Below are 15,328 nucleotides of genomic sequence, written 5' to 3' on the forward strand. Positions count from 1 at the left end.
TGTACCAGCCCCGGCCTGGATTGATCTTTCAGACTTTTTTTTTTAAATATGCTTTTAATTTTTTTACAACAGCTGTTGATTCACAGAATTGTCACAAAGATAGTGCAACATTTTTATATAACCCACATCCAGTTGTCTACCTTATTAACATCTTGGTTATTATTATATTATATATTATATATTATCATATATATTATAATATTAACATACTGGTATGGTACACGTGTCGCAATTAACAAACCAATACTGTTACATTACTATTAACTAAAAACAATCTATACTTCATTCAGATTTCCTCAGGTTTTCCTAAATGTCCTTTTCCCATTTTAGGATCCCATCCAAGATCCCAAATCACATTTAATTGTCATGTTTTCTTCGCCTTCTCATGGCTGTGACAGTTTCTCAGTTTTTTTTCTTTTTGTTTTTCATGACCTAAACAGTTTTGCGGAGGACTGGTCAGGTATGTTGTGCCTGATTTGTCTGAAGATTTTATGATTAGACCAGGGGAATATGTTTTTTGAGGAAGACCACAGAGATAAAGCGGCTCTTCTTACGTTCCCTCCAGGATAGATACTGGCAATGTGACTTATCCATATAGATCCGAACTTTGATCACTGTCAGATTCTCTGCTGTCAAGTTACTCTTTTTTCTTTCTTCCCATGCTGTGCTATTTGGAATCAGGTCACTATATACCACCCACACTTAAGGCGTGGGGACTTATTTTCCCCGTCCTGAAGGGTGGACCATCTTACGTAAATTACTTGGAGCTCTTCAGCACAAGAGATTTATTTCTCCTGTCTTATCTGTCTGTCTGTCTATCCATACATCCACCCACTGATTTACTCAATCATTTATTTGATATATTTGATTTGATAAGTATCGTATTTGAATATATCCATATTCCAGAAAGGACTCATGGATATTTATTTTATTCTTTAAGTTATAACTCAATACAACTTTATATTTTCATTCAAATTTTTCCAACTTTGGTCATTGAGCTTTTCCTGATTGGCTCCCCAGACTTTTTTCATTTCTTTTTTTTTTTTTTTAAGATTTTATTTTTTTATTTTATATATATAGAGAGAGATCACAAGTAGGCAGAGAGGCAAGCAGGGGCTGGGGTGGGGTGGGGAAGCAGGCTCCCCGCTGAGCAGAAAGCCCGATGTAGGACTCGATCCCAGGACCCTGAGATCATGACCTGAGCCTAAGGCAGAAGCTTAACCCACTGAGCCACCCTGGTGCCCATCCCCAGACTTTTTGACATGAGAGAAAAAAAAACTGAGGTGGGTCTTTTGCAGTCATGATCTCAAGTTCCTCCCATTCCTGTATGCTCACCCTTTGCAATGTGATTTTGCAGTTTTCCTCATCAAGACCGGAGTCCCTGGAATCTGGGCTGAGCTGCGTGACTTGTTTTGGTCAATGGGGAAAAGCCAAAGCTTGGAAAGGCCTTGTGCCTGGGGCTTGCTGCCCTAGGGGCTCTGAGACCACCATGGGGGCAAACCTCCAAACTGGGGAGATAGAGGGTTTGTGGCCCACTTACCTCCACTGCCCTTGCCCACAGCAATGGGAGGGAGGCCTTTCACCATAGCTGATAGCAGATGGGGAATGAACTCAGACACAAGCTGTTCCCACTGAGCCCCGTCCAAACTGCCAGGCCGAGGAGTCAGGAACAAAGCCCAGGTTAGTTTAAGCCTGCACATGGTTGGGGGGGAGGGGCACCCACACAAGCCACTTTCTTTCTAAGTCTATGTTGTTTGAGTTTCCTGTTAGGTGATGTTGAACCTAATCCTACAGGGACACAAAGTTGATTTCATGGGAGGTGGTGAAATTTGGATTTTATTTATCCACTTGACAGAGAGAGATCACAAGTAGGCAGAGAGGCAGACAGAGAGAGAGAGGGGGAAGCAGGCTCTCCGCTGAGCAGAGAGCCCGATGCGGGGCTTGATCCCAGGACCCCGGGATCACGACCTGAGCTGAAAGCAGAGGCTTTAACCCACTGAGCCACCCAGGCGCCCCATGAGAGGTGGTGAAATTTGAATGAGTGAGACAGGTCAGTACATAGAACTGCTTGAGTTGATTAATAATAATAATAATAATAAAATAACTAATTTTATAGTGCGTTATTATTTAATTTGTAGTTTTATCCCCAAATTTTAGTTTTTTAAGAACCGTGTTCAGATTTCTTCTTCCTTTTTCAAAATTTTTAAAAGATTTTACTTATTCATTTGACAGAGAGAGACACAGCAAGAGAGGGACCACAAGCAGGGGGAGTTGGAGAGGGAGAAGCAGGCTTCCTGCCAAGCAGAGAGCCCCCTGTGGGGCTCAATCCCAGGACCCTGGAATCATGACCTGAGCCAAAGGCAGATGCTTAACAACTGAGCCATCCAGGTGCCCCTCTTCTTTTCTTTAAGTAGGCTCCACGCCCAGTGTGGGGCTTGAACTCATGACCCTGAGATCAAGAGTCATGCGCTCTACTGACTGAGCCAGCCAGGTGCCCCTAGTTGTTTGGGAACCTCAAGAAGCTGAGAGCCCATCTTTATGCATATACACAAACAGTGTTTTTTTGTCCATGCCCTCCAGCCTGAGACCACCGGGAGCGCTGGGAGTCAGACAAGCTCGGCTGATGACTCATTGCAGTGGGAGAGAACGCACACCCGAGGGGAACTCTGTGGCATCTCAGTGAGATGCTGTTGGAAAAGGCTTATTATAGGTTCTGGGCTTCTGTTGGATGATCTAGAGGAGAGTTTAAGGAAGTAGGTTTTCCTCTAGGTTGTGTGCTGTCAGGAAGTGGGAGTAGTTCCACAGATAGGCTCTTGATAAGCCTGCTCTGCGTGGAAGGCGGACTGGAGCAGGGCAAAGACTCCGAGTGAGTCCTGCAGGGGCCGGGGCACTGGACCAGCCAGGGTGGCGGTCTGTGCCATCATTTTGGTGGCTTGGAAGTTGTTGAGTTTTGTCTTTGTTCAGCCAGATTACAGAGCATCTTGCTTTTGTCTTGGCTCATCAGGCACAGAACACCTTGTCTTGGTTCGGTTCAGTAGGACATCATCTGTTACCTGTGAGTATCGGGCTCTGCCAGTCACATCCAAGCCAGCTCCCGGATGCTGGGACTGCTCTCTCTTTCCCATTTGAAATCAATGCTGGTAGGTCCAGGAGGATTCCTTCTCCCTAAAGATCTCCAGCGATTACTCACCTTGGAGCCACAGGCTCATTCCTGCTCAAGTCGGGCAGGCATCTTTAAGTACCTTTCTTGTGCCAAAAGTCTTTCTTTTCCCATTTACGTATTCTATTAACAATATCTTAATCTCACTTTCGGTCTTAATTATACATAAATGGATTCTATTAGTAACAAGATATGATGATCCTAATATTTATCAAGCATTTGCTATGTACCAGGTGCTATTCTAAGCATCTTATATGTCTTAACTCAAGGATTCTTAACTTGCGGTCCTTCTGGGGTCCATAAATGCCACTTATCTTCATTCACCTATAATTAAATTCAGCATTTCCTTCAATATGAACACAGGACACAAGCACAGAGTGTCAGCAGTGCTTGGAACTTGGCCACCATTAGAAACCATAGCTACTTGCGTATCCCGCCACAGTAGTTCAGAGTATCTCCAAGTATCGTTGGCAGTCATCATTACTTTGCCATTACAGTACTTATGAAACTTAGACGATGAGAGCTTGTTATTTAAGTGTTCACCAAAAAACATGATAATACCATATCACATATCACATACCATATCACAGCTATGTTCTTAAAACTATTTTGAGTACCATGTTTTTAATGAATATAATTGGTTTCCTTCAGAATTCAATGTATTTTATTTCAAGCAGTTGAAAGCAGGTTTCTGAGAAGGGCTCCATGGTTTTACTGGACACCAAAGGGATCCACGGCAGGACACACAAGGAGAACCCTGTGCATTGATTCACTCCTCCAGTGACCCCACAGACAGGTCTCATCATCAGCTCGTTAATGGAGGAAACATGAGGCACAGAGAAGGTGTGTAGTGTGCCCAAGATCACACAGATATTGAGTGGTTGTGCTTATTAAATCTGCCGGCTCTTTGCACAGCCTATGGGCTGCTGTGGGGTTGTTCTCTGTATTATGCACGTGCGTGTGATTATCCCGAGGCTGGTGTCAGGCACATGGGCCTGTGGATCTCCATTTCTACATGTGGGTGTGTGTAATGCGTATGTGTAGCAAAGGGAACCATTCTGGGCCTTCTGACTCCTGGGATCACTTTGAGGAACCACATCCTCATATCATAACTTCATCCTCATATCCGGCTGAAGGGCTGGGCTGGGGAAAGCTCAGGGGCCAGGCTGGGCATGAGGTGGGCAGCAGGCGAAGCAGGGGTAGGAGGGCCAGCATCACTTCAGGTTTTGGCCTCTGGCCTGAACCTACTCTTGTGACCTGGGACAGCGTGGGGATAGGGAATCTGGAGGAAAGAGGATGCAGGTCCCAGAGTGAGACCTTCTGCCCAGGGACATGTGAGTCGAGAACACCTGAGACCATCTGGTGGGGGTGCTGTGGGCAGCTGGAAGGGAAAGCCACCTTCAGGTAAGGCCCCTGGGCTCTCAGCACTGCACTGCAGCACCCCTTCCCTTCAGAGCCCAGACGTGCGGGTTTTCCCAGGATCAAGCAGTTGTGTGACACTAGCTGGGTGTCCCACCACTTAAGTCCATTCTGACACCCTCCCTCCCTTCAGTTTCAAGTTCAAGTTGTCATCAGATTTGAAAAATCGCTGAAGCAGCTCCCAGAACTCAGGGAAACGGTTTATTTCCTAGATCACCTGTCTGTCATAAAGGGATCCGACTTAGGAATGTGGAAAAGATGCGTGGGGCAAGGTAGGTGGGAAGGGCCCAGAGCTTCCGTGTCCCCTGGGGTGTGTTCCTCAGCCTGCTGCCCCACGTGCTCACCAACCCCGCGGCTCTCAAAGCCCAGCCTCTGGGGTTTGAATGGAGGCTTTTTTATATAAGCACAATCGATGAAATCATTGGCCAAGGATTCTACCTTCAGTTCCTTGCTGCTGCCCACGGTCCCGGGGATGCGGGTGGGGTGGGGCCCGAAAGTCTGAGGCTGGCTGGGTCCCCTGACAACCAGTCCCCAGCCATGAGGCTTTCCGAGAGACTCACCTCATGAACAAACACTCAGGTGAGGAAAAGGAAATTCCTTTCACCTTCAGGGCTGGGAGCGTTTTCAGGAACCAATGACAAACCACCAAACCATGATGAAGGCTACTTTCCTGGATCTTATCACTCAGGGAATTCCAAGCATTTAGGAACTGTGTGCCAGGAATAAAGATGAAGACCAAACCGGGATGTTTCTTGTGACAGATCATAATGTCGCAGGAACCTAGGAAAGCCTGCCGCCCACACGGGGGCTTTGCGGTCCCCAGCCTGAAGGCAATTAGTCCCCAGAAAGGTCTTTTTTTTTTTTTTTTTAAAGATTTTTTATTTATTTATTTGACAGAGAGAAATCACAAGTAGATAGAAAGGCAGGCAGAGAGAGAGAGGTAAGCAGGCTCCCCACCGAGCAGAGAGCCCGATGTGGGGCTTGATCCCAGGACTCCGGGATCATGACCTGAGCCAAAGGCAGAGGCTTAACCCACTGAGCCACCCAGGCGCCCCCCAGAAAGGTCTTTGGATGTGGGCCGTCCGAGTCACAGAGCGGAGGGCTTCTCCTACCCTGTGGGCCTTGGGACGGGGAGTCACAAAGAAGATTCCCTTTGATCGCAACTCTGGCCGGTTGTGTGCCTCCCCAAGGTGAAGTGACAGCAGTAAACGTAACACATTTTTGTCCCATGGATTACTTGTGGTCATTATTTGCTAATGCTCATATCTGTGTCATGTTGGATCAATTATTACAGTTTTGTGAGATGCTTTACAAGGAGCGGGGGCAGCATGGAAAAATCACAGCGAGTCACTTTACTTCATTTTCTCGTTTAGAGAACAGGGACAGGGGCGCCTGGGTGGCTTAGTTGGTTAAGCGTCTGACTCTTGGTGTTGGCTCCGGTCATGATCTCAGGGTCCTGAGATCGAGCCCCACATCGGGCTCTGTACTCAGTGAGGAATCTGCTTGTCCTTTTCCCTCTGTTCTGCCCCCCCGCCCCGCCAAATACATAAATAAAATCTTTAAAGAACATGGACAATTACGTGGTAAGCTGTGAGGACTAAATGAAGTATTGCATTTTCTCAATTCTAAATGGTAGCCTCCCTGTCTGGTGGATGCTGTGTCTGAGGAACTTTGGACAGGAAGAGAAAACAGTAGCTTGCCTCTTATCTAGTGTTTAATTCAGTAACTTTTCTTGCTTTATTGAAGTAAAATTGACATGTGATAAACTGCCCATATTTAAAGTGAATCATTTGAGAAGTTTTAACATATGTGTGCACCTGTGAAGCCACACCCATGGTCAAGGTAATGAGCTCCCCATAAATGCTTCCACATGAGTAACTTAGAGGAAAGTGTTGTCTCAAAGCAGGAGCTCTGGAAGCTCTCATTTGTCCGAGTTGTTTTTTTTTTTTTTTTTTTTTTAAGATTTATTTATTGGGATGCCTGGGTGGCTCAGTCATTAAGTGTCTGCCTTTGGCTCAGGTCATGATCCCAGGGCCTTTGCATGTGCTATCACCTCTGCCTGGAACCCTTTTTTTCCCTCTTCACCTAACTCTTCTACATCCTATAAGGATGCCTCCCCCAGCTAGTTGCTGCATTTGCTCCAATAGTACCATATAGTTCCCCTCTCACATTCATTGTACTTTAGGTGGTTTGGTTAATTTGTATTGAATTTCTGTCTCTTTCTACCCACCCCAAACTATAAGCAACTGAGGACAAGTGTTGGACTGTCTTGTTTATGGCCATGTCCCCAGTGCCTAGCACAGCTGCTGGCACATAGTAGTAATTACTGAATGAGGGAAGGGACCATCTTATTTGAATCTCATGACAACCCCATGAAGCAAGCAGAGCTGGGCTGCTCACTCCCTCTTTACAGATGAGGAGAGTGGGGTCCAGAGAGAGAAGGGGTTGGTCCAGTCTTCTCATTTGTGGACACAGCCAGACCTGGGCAGCTGTGGTCCTGACGCCTCTCCCAGACACCAATGGGCCGGTAGAGGTGGAGGGAAGAGACCTCGGCCAGCCAAGAGGTTTCCAGTCTCCCCAGATTAAAGTGGCCTGTTCCTGTCCCTTCCCTGCCCAGGCCACAGGGGGCAGGTCAAGGAGGTCGACGAGGAAGAAAGCTAAGTCCTACTCAGAAAAGCTTTGGGGCCAGTGAGCCGGTGGCCATGTGTTCTGAAGCCGGGACAGGGAAATCAGGAAGTCAGAAGCAGGAAGGAAGGTCCTATCCCTGCCCTGGGGGTGGGGGTGGGATGGACGTCAGGCAGGGACAGCAGGACTTTATTTTCCTGTATGAGCTTCAAGCACTGGCAGCTTGGCCATGCACTGCTTATGCACTTATTTATTTTCCTTGAACCCTGGTCACTGGGAACACGAGACCCAGGTGAAGCAACCCCTGTAGCTGGGGATTTGGGTCCTGACCCACCTCGGTAAATTCTTCCTGTGTGACTTTGGCCAAGTGACTTCACCTCTTTGGGTCTCAGTTTCCCCATTGGGAAAGGGGAGAGATGATAATGGTACCTATCCCGTAAGGTCATTAAGGGGCTTCCGTGGAGAGTCTAAGGGAAGCTCTTCATGGGGTGGCTGGCACAGAGAAATAATTGGAGACAATTTGCAGAGTGTTTACTATGTACAGGTTCTCTGCTGGGTGCCTGGCAATTTACTAAGCCATCACGGGGATTTTGGAGGCTCTTAAGTTATCCTTGTAAGGAGCAGAAGTGGACTTGGGCCCAGCTCTTGGCAGAACCAGAGGGTTGAACCAATACATTGTGTTACCTACAAATAGTAGCCACTGCATCCTGGGCCCGGAATTCTGTGCCACAGGGATGTGAAAGTCCAGTGGAAATGGACCATCCTCCAGGACAACTGATGGCCGCCTGGCACCCAGAAGGAATTCCTCAGGCCCAAAGCCTCTGAATTCCAGTGTAAGAACAGAGCAGAGGTGGAGCTGAAGAAATACTTGAGATGGATGGTGAAGAGCCCAGATCGCAGGCTAAGCACCCGGTACTGGGGAGCCACTGAAGGTTTCAGGCAGGGGAAATGACATGACTATAGGCCAGGAGGGAGCAAACCTGGAGAGGGAGCCCTTAGGGAGACTGCTGGGATATTCTGAGCCAAAGATGAGTCTGGAGTAAAGAGGGTAAGTGCTGGAGGGGAAGCAGTGCCGGACAGCCTGTTTCCCTTCCTGCCAGGTATGAAATGGCAACTTTGGCTGCAGCTGCCCTGGCTGGAGAGGGAAGCTCAGGTTGAGGATGGCAGATTTTACAGAGAAGAAAAATACTTAACCTGCTGAGTTTTGGGGTCCTCTTGGTACAGCAGCTTAGCTTAGACCCTAAGTCACTGTGCAAGTATAGGCAAGGCACTGTATTTCTCTGAGCCTCTGTTTCCACATCTGTAAAATGGGGTAATACTAGAACCCATTGGGATTCAGAGGTGGTGCATGTAAACTAGCACAGAGGAGGCAGACAGTGCCCCATGTTCCCACCCAAGCCCCATTGTCGACCACGTGGAGGAGGCACTTCCAACCTCCCATTCAGTGCAAGGGTAAGTCCCTTACTTTCTTTTCCTCCTTTGGACTCCCTCACTGGCACCCAGCACAGGGCAGTGCATACAATAAGGCCTTTGACTCAGTTTTATACAATAACAGGATCTGGATGGTTTTCAGATGGAGGTGCTCCCTCCCCTGTATTTTACAGAGAAACTGAGGTTTAGTGAGGGGCAGGAACTTGCTTCCAGTCCATAATGACTCAGGCAGAGTGGTGACCAGATTCAGTCCCTGACAGGCATTGGAATGGGGAGTGATCTCTGATGTAGGTGCTGGGCAGGCACACTGTCCCACCCCTTCCCCCTTGCTCACTGTGACTGCAGTCACACTGGCCCCCTTGTAGTTCCCCGTGATCACCTCAGGGCCTTTGCACCTGCTGTTCCTCCTAATGAACCCACCCTTCCCTGGCTTCCTCACTATATAGTCCTCCAGTTAGGTACTATCTTTTCAGAGAGGACTTCCCCTGATCACCTGAAGTTGGACCTTCTGTAATCAGTCTCTACTTCCTGTTTGTTCTCTTTATTTGCAATATATTGTCAATTTAGTTTTATAAATTAAAAAAAGAATTGGATTGGGCCAGCCTCTCTCTCTAGCCTGTTAAGTTCTGTGAGTATAGGACTGTCTTGTTGGCTCTGTCCCCATTACTTAGCTTGGCCTTGACCCAGACAGATCCTCAGCATATGTGAACGAGTGCATGCATGCATGACTGACTGCATGAGAGAATGTTCCAGGCCTGGATGTCCACCATCATCTGGAATCCACATGATTTCCCTGTGAACCAGCCCCCGTGTGCAGAGAGGGAAAGGGAGGCTCTGAGTGTCCTCACGGAGTAGCGTAGAAATGTTTTGGGGGTTAAAGGCCATTGGACTTCCCTGACCTCAGAACACACGAGAACCTCTGTTGTGCAACCTCATGTTCATCTAACGCAGGAAAGTAACACATTTATGCTGGGTGCAGCCTGGACCAGCCTCCATTCTCTGAAGCGCTGCCCTTCGGAAAATGCTGCTGCTGCTGTTGCCAAGGCAATGCTGTTAGTTTTCGGAAGCATCTTTAAATGGAAGCCGTGAAGGCTTGTATGGACATCAAGGTGGAGGGAAATCTTGAAAATGGACTCAAATCCCCCCAGCCAGCATGACAGACCATCCTGATGCTGGCTGTTCCCCTACTCCCTGCAAAGGGCCACCTTTGACCTTGGCCATAGCTCTGGAGTGTGCACAGTGACTCTCTCCCTCAGTGTGGAAGCTGCTTTTGCTGGGGACATGCAGAGACCTTAGGAACAATGTGATCGAGTGCCAGTGGTAAAGGCAGACTGGTCTTGGAAAGCTTTCCAGAATTTTCCTTCAGTCCTTGAGATAAGGAGAGGGGACCCTACTCCAGAACTTTTGTGGTTGGTGCCAAGATGTCCCAGAGAGGCCTGGACAAGCGAGGCAGCTCATAGATGCAAGTGCACTGGAGGTGGTGATTGGCTGTGCTACCTTGGCTGAAGGCCTTTCCCTCTCTGAGCTCTAATTTCTTCATCACTACAATGGGCAGACTGCTGGGCTGGTGTAGGGAGAGGTGAAAAGGATTCTGCATAGAAACCTGCAGAGTCACGTGTCCCAGAAGCCAGGTCCTACGTGTAGGGGCCCAGAGGAGATCCATCCAGGGCCTAGGCCACACCAACCATGCCCCCACAGGGACACTGTGCCACCCAGAGTCCTTCCATTGGTCTTGTCCGCAGCCGCTGTGGGTCAGCATCACTGTCAGGCTCTGTCCTAATAGCACGGATGGGAAACATAGGCTCAGGGTGGGAGAGGGACTCTGTTTCAGGGACACAGCCAAAACAGCAAACCAGGGTCTGACATCCCTAGACAGGCCACAGCTGTGTCCTTGATAGTTTGGGGCAACCCTGGGATGAGCTGAAGCTTGAGGGCAAGGAGGATGGGAGAGGGTGCAGAGATGGAGAGAAGGGAAATGGGAGTCAGAGAGATGGAAGAAGGAAAAGTGATTGTCAGCCTGGAAATAGTGCCTGCAAACTGCCAGTCCATGTGACTTGGGTGGGATTGACCCCAGCCCTGTTCTAGTCATGATCAGGTGGCCCAGGTCTGGCCAATCAGATGCCCAGTGATAAATGCAGAGATGGGCACAGGAGGACCAGTCCCAGCTGGAGAAAATCATGCCTTTGCCAGAATCACTGGGACAGGGGAACTCTCTGCCTTAGGGATGCTCACCTCGGAGGATTCGAGCCTAGGGCTGCCAGAGCCACCTGTCAGGAGAGTAAAGTCAACATGTTGGATGCAGGGCTGAGAGGTGAAGACAGGTATGGGTTGAGCCCCTGGATCTAACTGTGCCTGAACCCACCCCTGGACTTCCTGGTATGTGAGTCAATCCGTTCCTTAGGACCAGTTCCTTTCTATCTCCTGGGCTAGAAAGTCCTGGCATGGAGGAGGAAGGGAGGTAGGAAGGAAGCATGAATGTTTAACAACAGGCATCTGAGGATAACCCAAATCAGCTTCTCAGCCTTTTGTAGAAAATGAGCACAGACCAGAATTTGAGACTCAGCCCATCCAGAGGGGTCTGTCTCTGGGGCTCCCAGCTCTGCCTTCATCTTCTCTCCAGCACACAACTGGCCCATACATAAATGCAAACATAAATGCCACGGATTCAAAAACAAATGCTCACCTTACTTGGGTTTGGAAGAAGGGGGGCATGCACTTAGGGGTGAATTTCCTCACCCCACTTTCCTCTTTGGGAACTAAACTTTATTAGGCACCTGCTTGTGCCGAGCCCTGTTACAAAGCTGACATACACAGTTTCATCGCCTCCTGCCACGGCCCAGCCAGGAGGGAGCGTCATTTCCATTTCACAGACAAGGCAACTGAGGCCTTGAGAGGCTGAGCCACGGGCCTCAAGTCCATGAGCTGGAGTAGGTCTGTCCAATTCCAGAGCCCCACCCACAGCACGACCGGGCACACAGTAGACGCTAAATAAAAGCCTGGCTGGCAAATGGTGTGCGAGGCCACGTGGGCCTTCTGGGCAGCGCCCTGCCCTTTGGTACTTTCCCCCTCATGCCCGCAAGGCCACCATTGGCAACCACCTCTTTGTTTTTTTCAAAGAGATCAGCGTTAATCTCTGTTGGCTTTGCTTGGGGGACTGTCTGAGGTGAGATTCAAGGACAAGTGGGAAAAGGTGGCCCATTTCCATCACTCCAGCCTTATCCAGGAGAAACCCTCCGGAAGACAGAGGCGTACTCTAGTGGGAGAGCAGGATGGTCTCGGCTGGTCTAGGTGTTGGCTGAGGACGGCAGGGCAGTGCTGGTCTCATCAAGCCCGAGGAGGGTGACCATGATGGGAGTGGGTGGCAGAGTGGCTGTGGCCCTTCTCTGACCCTGTCCTCTGATGGAAGCTCATGGGGAGCCCCTGATCTTCCAGACCCAGGCCAAGGCCGGCTCTGCCCCCCACACCTACCTCCCTCGAACTCCCAGCTGCAGCATGACTGTTGGATCAGGTGGGAGGAGAGGGCTAGGGTCCTGGCTTGGAGGCTGGAAGGTTCTGGACATGAAGACTGGTGTCCTGCCCAAGGCAGAGTGGATAGTCCCTAACAGTTCCTGAACTTGAGCTGAGGTGAGCTAGGATCGCAGGGTAGCCTCCAGGCAGAGATCTGGCTTCTTAGGGCCAGAAGGAACCTAGCAGGACCCCAGCTCAAAGCACAGACTGGAAACTTAGTTCTAGACCCTTCTTCAGGGGTGGCATGTGTCTTCTTTAAACCAAAGCTTCTTCCAGTTGTTTTTAGAGGCTGTTTGAGATCGTCACTGTGTCTCTTGTAGTTAGAAAGGGTGAGTGCAGATGGAGGTGGGGAGAAGGGGCTCCTTCTGGTCACACTTGACCAACTTTTTCCAAGGGCATCTTAGATATTCTGGGATAAAGAGGACCTGTTTTCAAATAAGGACACTTGGAGAAAGCTGCCCACTTTAAACAAAGGCATATGACTTCTCTAAAGTCTCTGACAAGTCCTGCAGGTAAGAATGCCTGTTCATATTGATTTAACCAGGTGTTTCCCTCCCTCACTTGACCATAGGTACTTTTCAAGGGGAGCCTGAGTTATTCTCTCTAGAACATATTCTAGGACATGCTGGGGGTAAAGTAATCCTTGTTAGATCTTCTGATGCCTCCAAGAGACCAGGTCAGAGCTCCAGATGCTGGGGCCTCGGAGGGGTGGACTGTTAGTCACGTATTTCTTTGAACACCTAAAAGAATTCTGTTCTCAGCTCATTCAGTGTGTTGTGACCCTCAAGCTGGCAGGGGACCCGTGTAGGAGACAGAAAGGAAGAGGACAGAAGGGCACTATAGAGGCAGGATCTCCCCATGACCCACCATTTCTCAACTGGAGGGGAACAGGGTGGCAATGGACCCTCTGACTTTGGGCAAGGAGCGCTGGGCTCAGGGGACACAGGGGACCCAGGACAACGCCCAGCACTCTGTCCCATGTTTGGAGTCCAGCTTTTCCAGGAGATGCCCAGTCCCGTCTCTTCCTCTGGGTCCAATCTCCAGGCGCATCTGCTTCTCAGATGCCCACGGGGCGCAGCATCATGCGAGTGGCCCGCAGCGAGTAGCTGGGGCCCTGGAAGTAGTGCCAGCGAATGCCGTTGAGCTTGCGCACGTGGTGGCGAGCTGGGTAGTAGATGCCGTTGAGATTCGAGAGGCCGCAGGCATCAAACCACCATCCTGGGGGAGGGAGAGGGACGTGCTTGGGGAGGTGGGGGCCAGCCAGTGGGCAGAGGGCAGTCCCCCACCCCAGGGACTCATCAGGGCTGCTGCCTCCTCTGGGAAGCCAGCTTTCAGGGGATGGGGCCGAGTGTCAAGGGCATGGGAGCAGCAGGGAGACTCCCAGACCCTCTGCTCAGCCTGCAGCCACTGAAGGCAGCACCTCGATAGCCCCCAGCTTGTGAAAAGTATCTCTTTGGGGTTCCGTCTGATGTCTCTGTCTCTCTCTTTGGTCTGCGTTTCCTTGCCTTTCCTGGTCTGTCTCTCACATACCATGTCCATCTGTCTTTCTCTATCTCCCCCTCTGGACTTCTATTCCCACAGAGCTCTCTGTGTCCACTGCTCCATGTCTCTATGTCCTGCTGTTCCTCTCTCTGACCTCTGTCCTTCCCAAGGAACACCACTGGAACCAGGGTTGGTGGAGAGCTGCCCCTTGTTCCCCTGCCCAGATCTCCCCATCCTGGTCCTGCTCGGCCTGGGAAGCAGATTCTTAGGCTTGGGGCTGGGACTAATCAGGCATCATACCCCATCCTCAGTGTTCCCTAGCCCAGGTTCAGAGGAAGATCCATGGTGCCTGTAGAATGAGGGGAAACCCCAAGGGAACCTCAAGGACTTGGTAGGGGAAGGGATGGAGGAGTGTGGCCAGGCCAGCATGCAGGTGAGGTACCCACCTGCACACTTTTCCCGACAACACCTGGCCACCCAGGACCTGGATGGGAGGTAATAAGGGTGTCCTGCCAGGTGAACTTGGGGACACATGGGGCTTCAGCCCCCCGCACCCACCTCCAGATAGCATCTGGGCACACTTGCAGAGGCAGTTGTCATTGTCTGCGTCACGGGTGCTGAAGTTGGTGCCCTGTAAGACCAGGCTGCTCTGGCGCCCTGCTGACCCGCTGTACCCGCTCAGAGAAAGCCTGGAGGCCACCCGGAGGTGGTGATGGGAGATGGGTCCAGAGTTAGGTCAGGACTGGTTAAAAAAGGTCTCCCCCTGCCCAAGAGGCTTTGCTGAGACTGGGGCTCCCCCTCCAGTTGTTCTGGGAGGGGGAGCCCCAGTCTAGGCTTCTTGGGCTGTCCGGGTCCCTGGATTACCCTCCCTGCCTGCTGCCTCCCAGGGACAGAGAACCCGCTGTGTGCCAGGCCTCCCCCATCTCACTGACCCTGAGTCTTGGACGGGAGTGAAAAGGATCAAAATAATAATACTAATAATGAGAGCAATGCCCAACATTTTTTTGAACACCTTCTATGTGCTAGGCATTCTGTGGCTTAGCTCCTGCTCCTGGCATCCTCACAACACCCTCTTATTTCCATCTTACAGATGAAGAAACAGAGATCCCAAGAACCAAGGGAGACTGCCCTAGGCCTCGGAATGAAAGACAGTGAGAGCCAGGTCCCAGCCTAGGGTGGCTTGTCTGGAGAGCTGTGTGCATTTTGCTCCCCAGCTGACCACCCTGCGACCCCAGCCTGCCACCTCCAGGAAGCCTGCCCTGACCACACCAGCCCACATGGATCTGCAGCATCCCCAGCCCTGTGACTTGCACATCTGCAGCCAGTTGGTGGTTTCTCTTTCTCTGCCAGGCTATGAGACCCTGGTGGGCACAGCCAAGGCTGTGTGGCAATTACAACCATGAACTCTGGGGATAGAATGCCTGGATTCGAATCCCAGCTCTGCCACTCGCCAATGGTATGACCATGGGCAGACTGTGTTGCCTGTTAGCTGCAGTTTCTCCTTCTGTGAAGTGGTAACGATAGTCCTGTTACCCGTGACGACTTCATCGTGTTATTGTGATCCAAGGCCCCCGGGGTTGAGGAGGGCAGAACTGCACGTTAGTGCTTGTTAGCCATTGTCCCTGCGGTCCCACTCGGGACACACAGCCGCCATGGGCTCTTGTTCAACCTGATGGGAGAGGGTATTGGGTGCTTGCAGCCCTG

At 50.4% G+C, this 15,328-nt stretch overlaps 1 protein-coding gene across 1 annotated transcript in view; it reads right to left on the reverse strand.

Annotated features, from left to right (window-relative positions):
- Positions 1-11,376: 11,376 nt before the first annotated feature.
- ANGPT4 (angiopoietin 4) overlaps positions 11,377-15,328 on the reverse strand; it is a 40,732-nt gene continuing 36,780 nt past the window's right edge. The window contains exons 8-9 of the mRNA XM_044263311.1: positions 14,183-14,313; positions 11,377-13,360 (exon numbers count right to left, since the gene is read on the reverse strand). Of these exons, the coding sequence (XP_044119246.1) occupies positions 13,200-13,360; positions 14,183-14,313 (292 nt within the window). The 3' untranslated portion in view covers positions 11,377-13,199. The remainder of the gene's footprint in view (positions 13,361-14,182; positions 14,314-15,328) is intronic.

Source organism: Neovison vison, chromosome 8, assembly GCF_020171115.1.
Source record: "Neovison vison isolate M4711 chromosome 8, ASM_NN_V1, whole genome shotgun sequence".
NCBI classification, from domain to species: Eukaryota; Metazoa; Chordata; class Mammalia; order Carnivora; family Mustelidae; genus Neogale; species Neogale vison.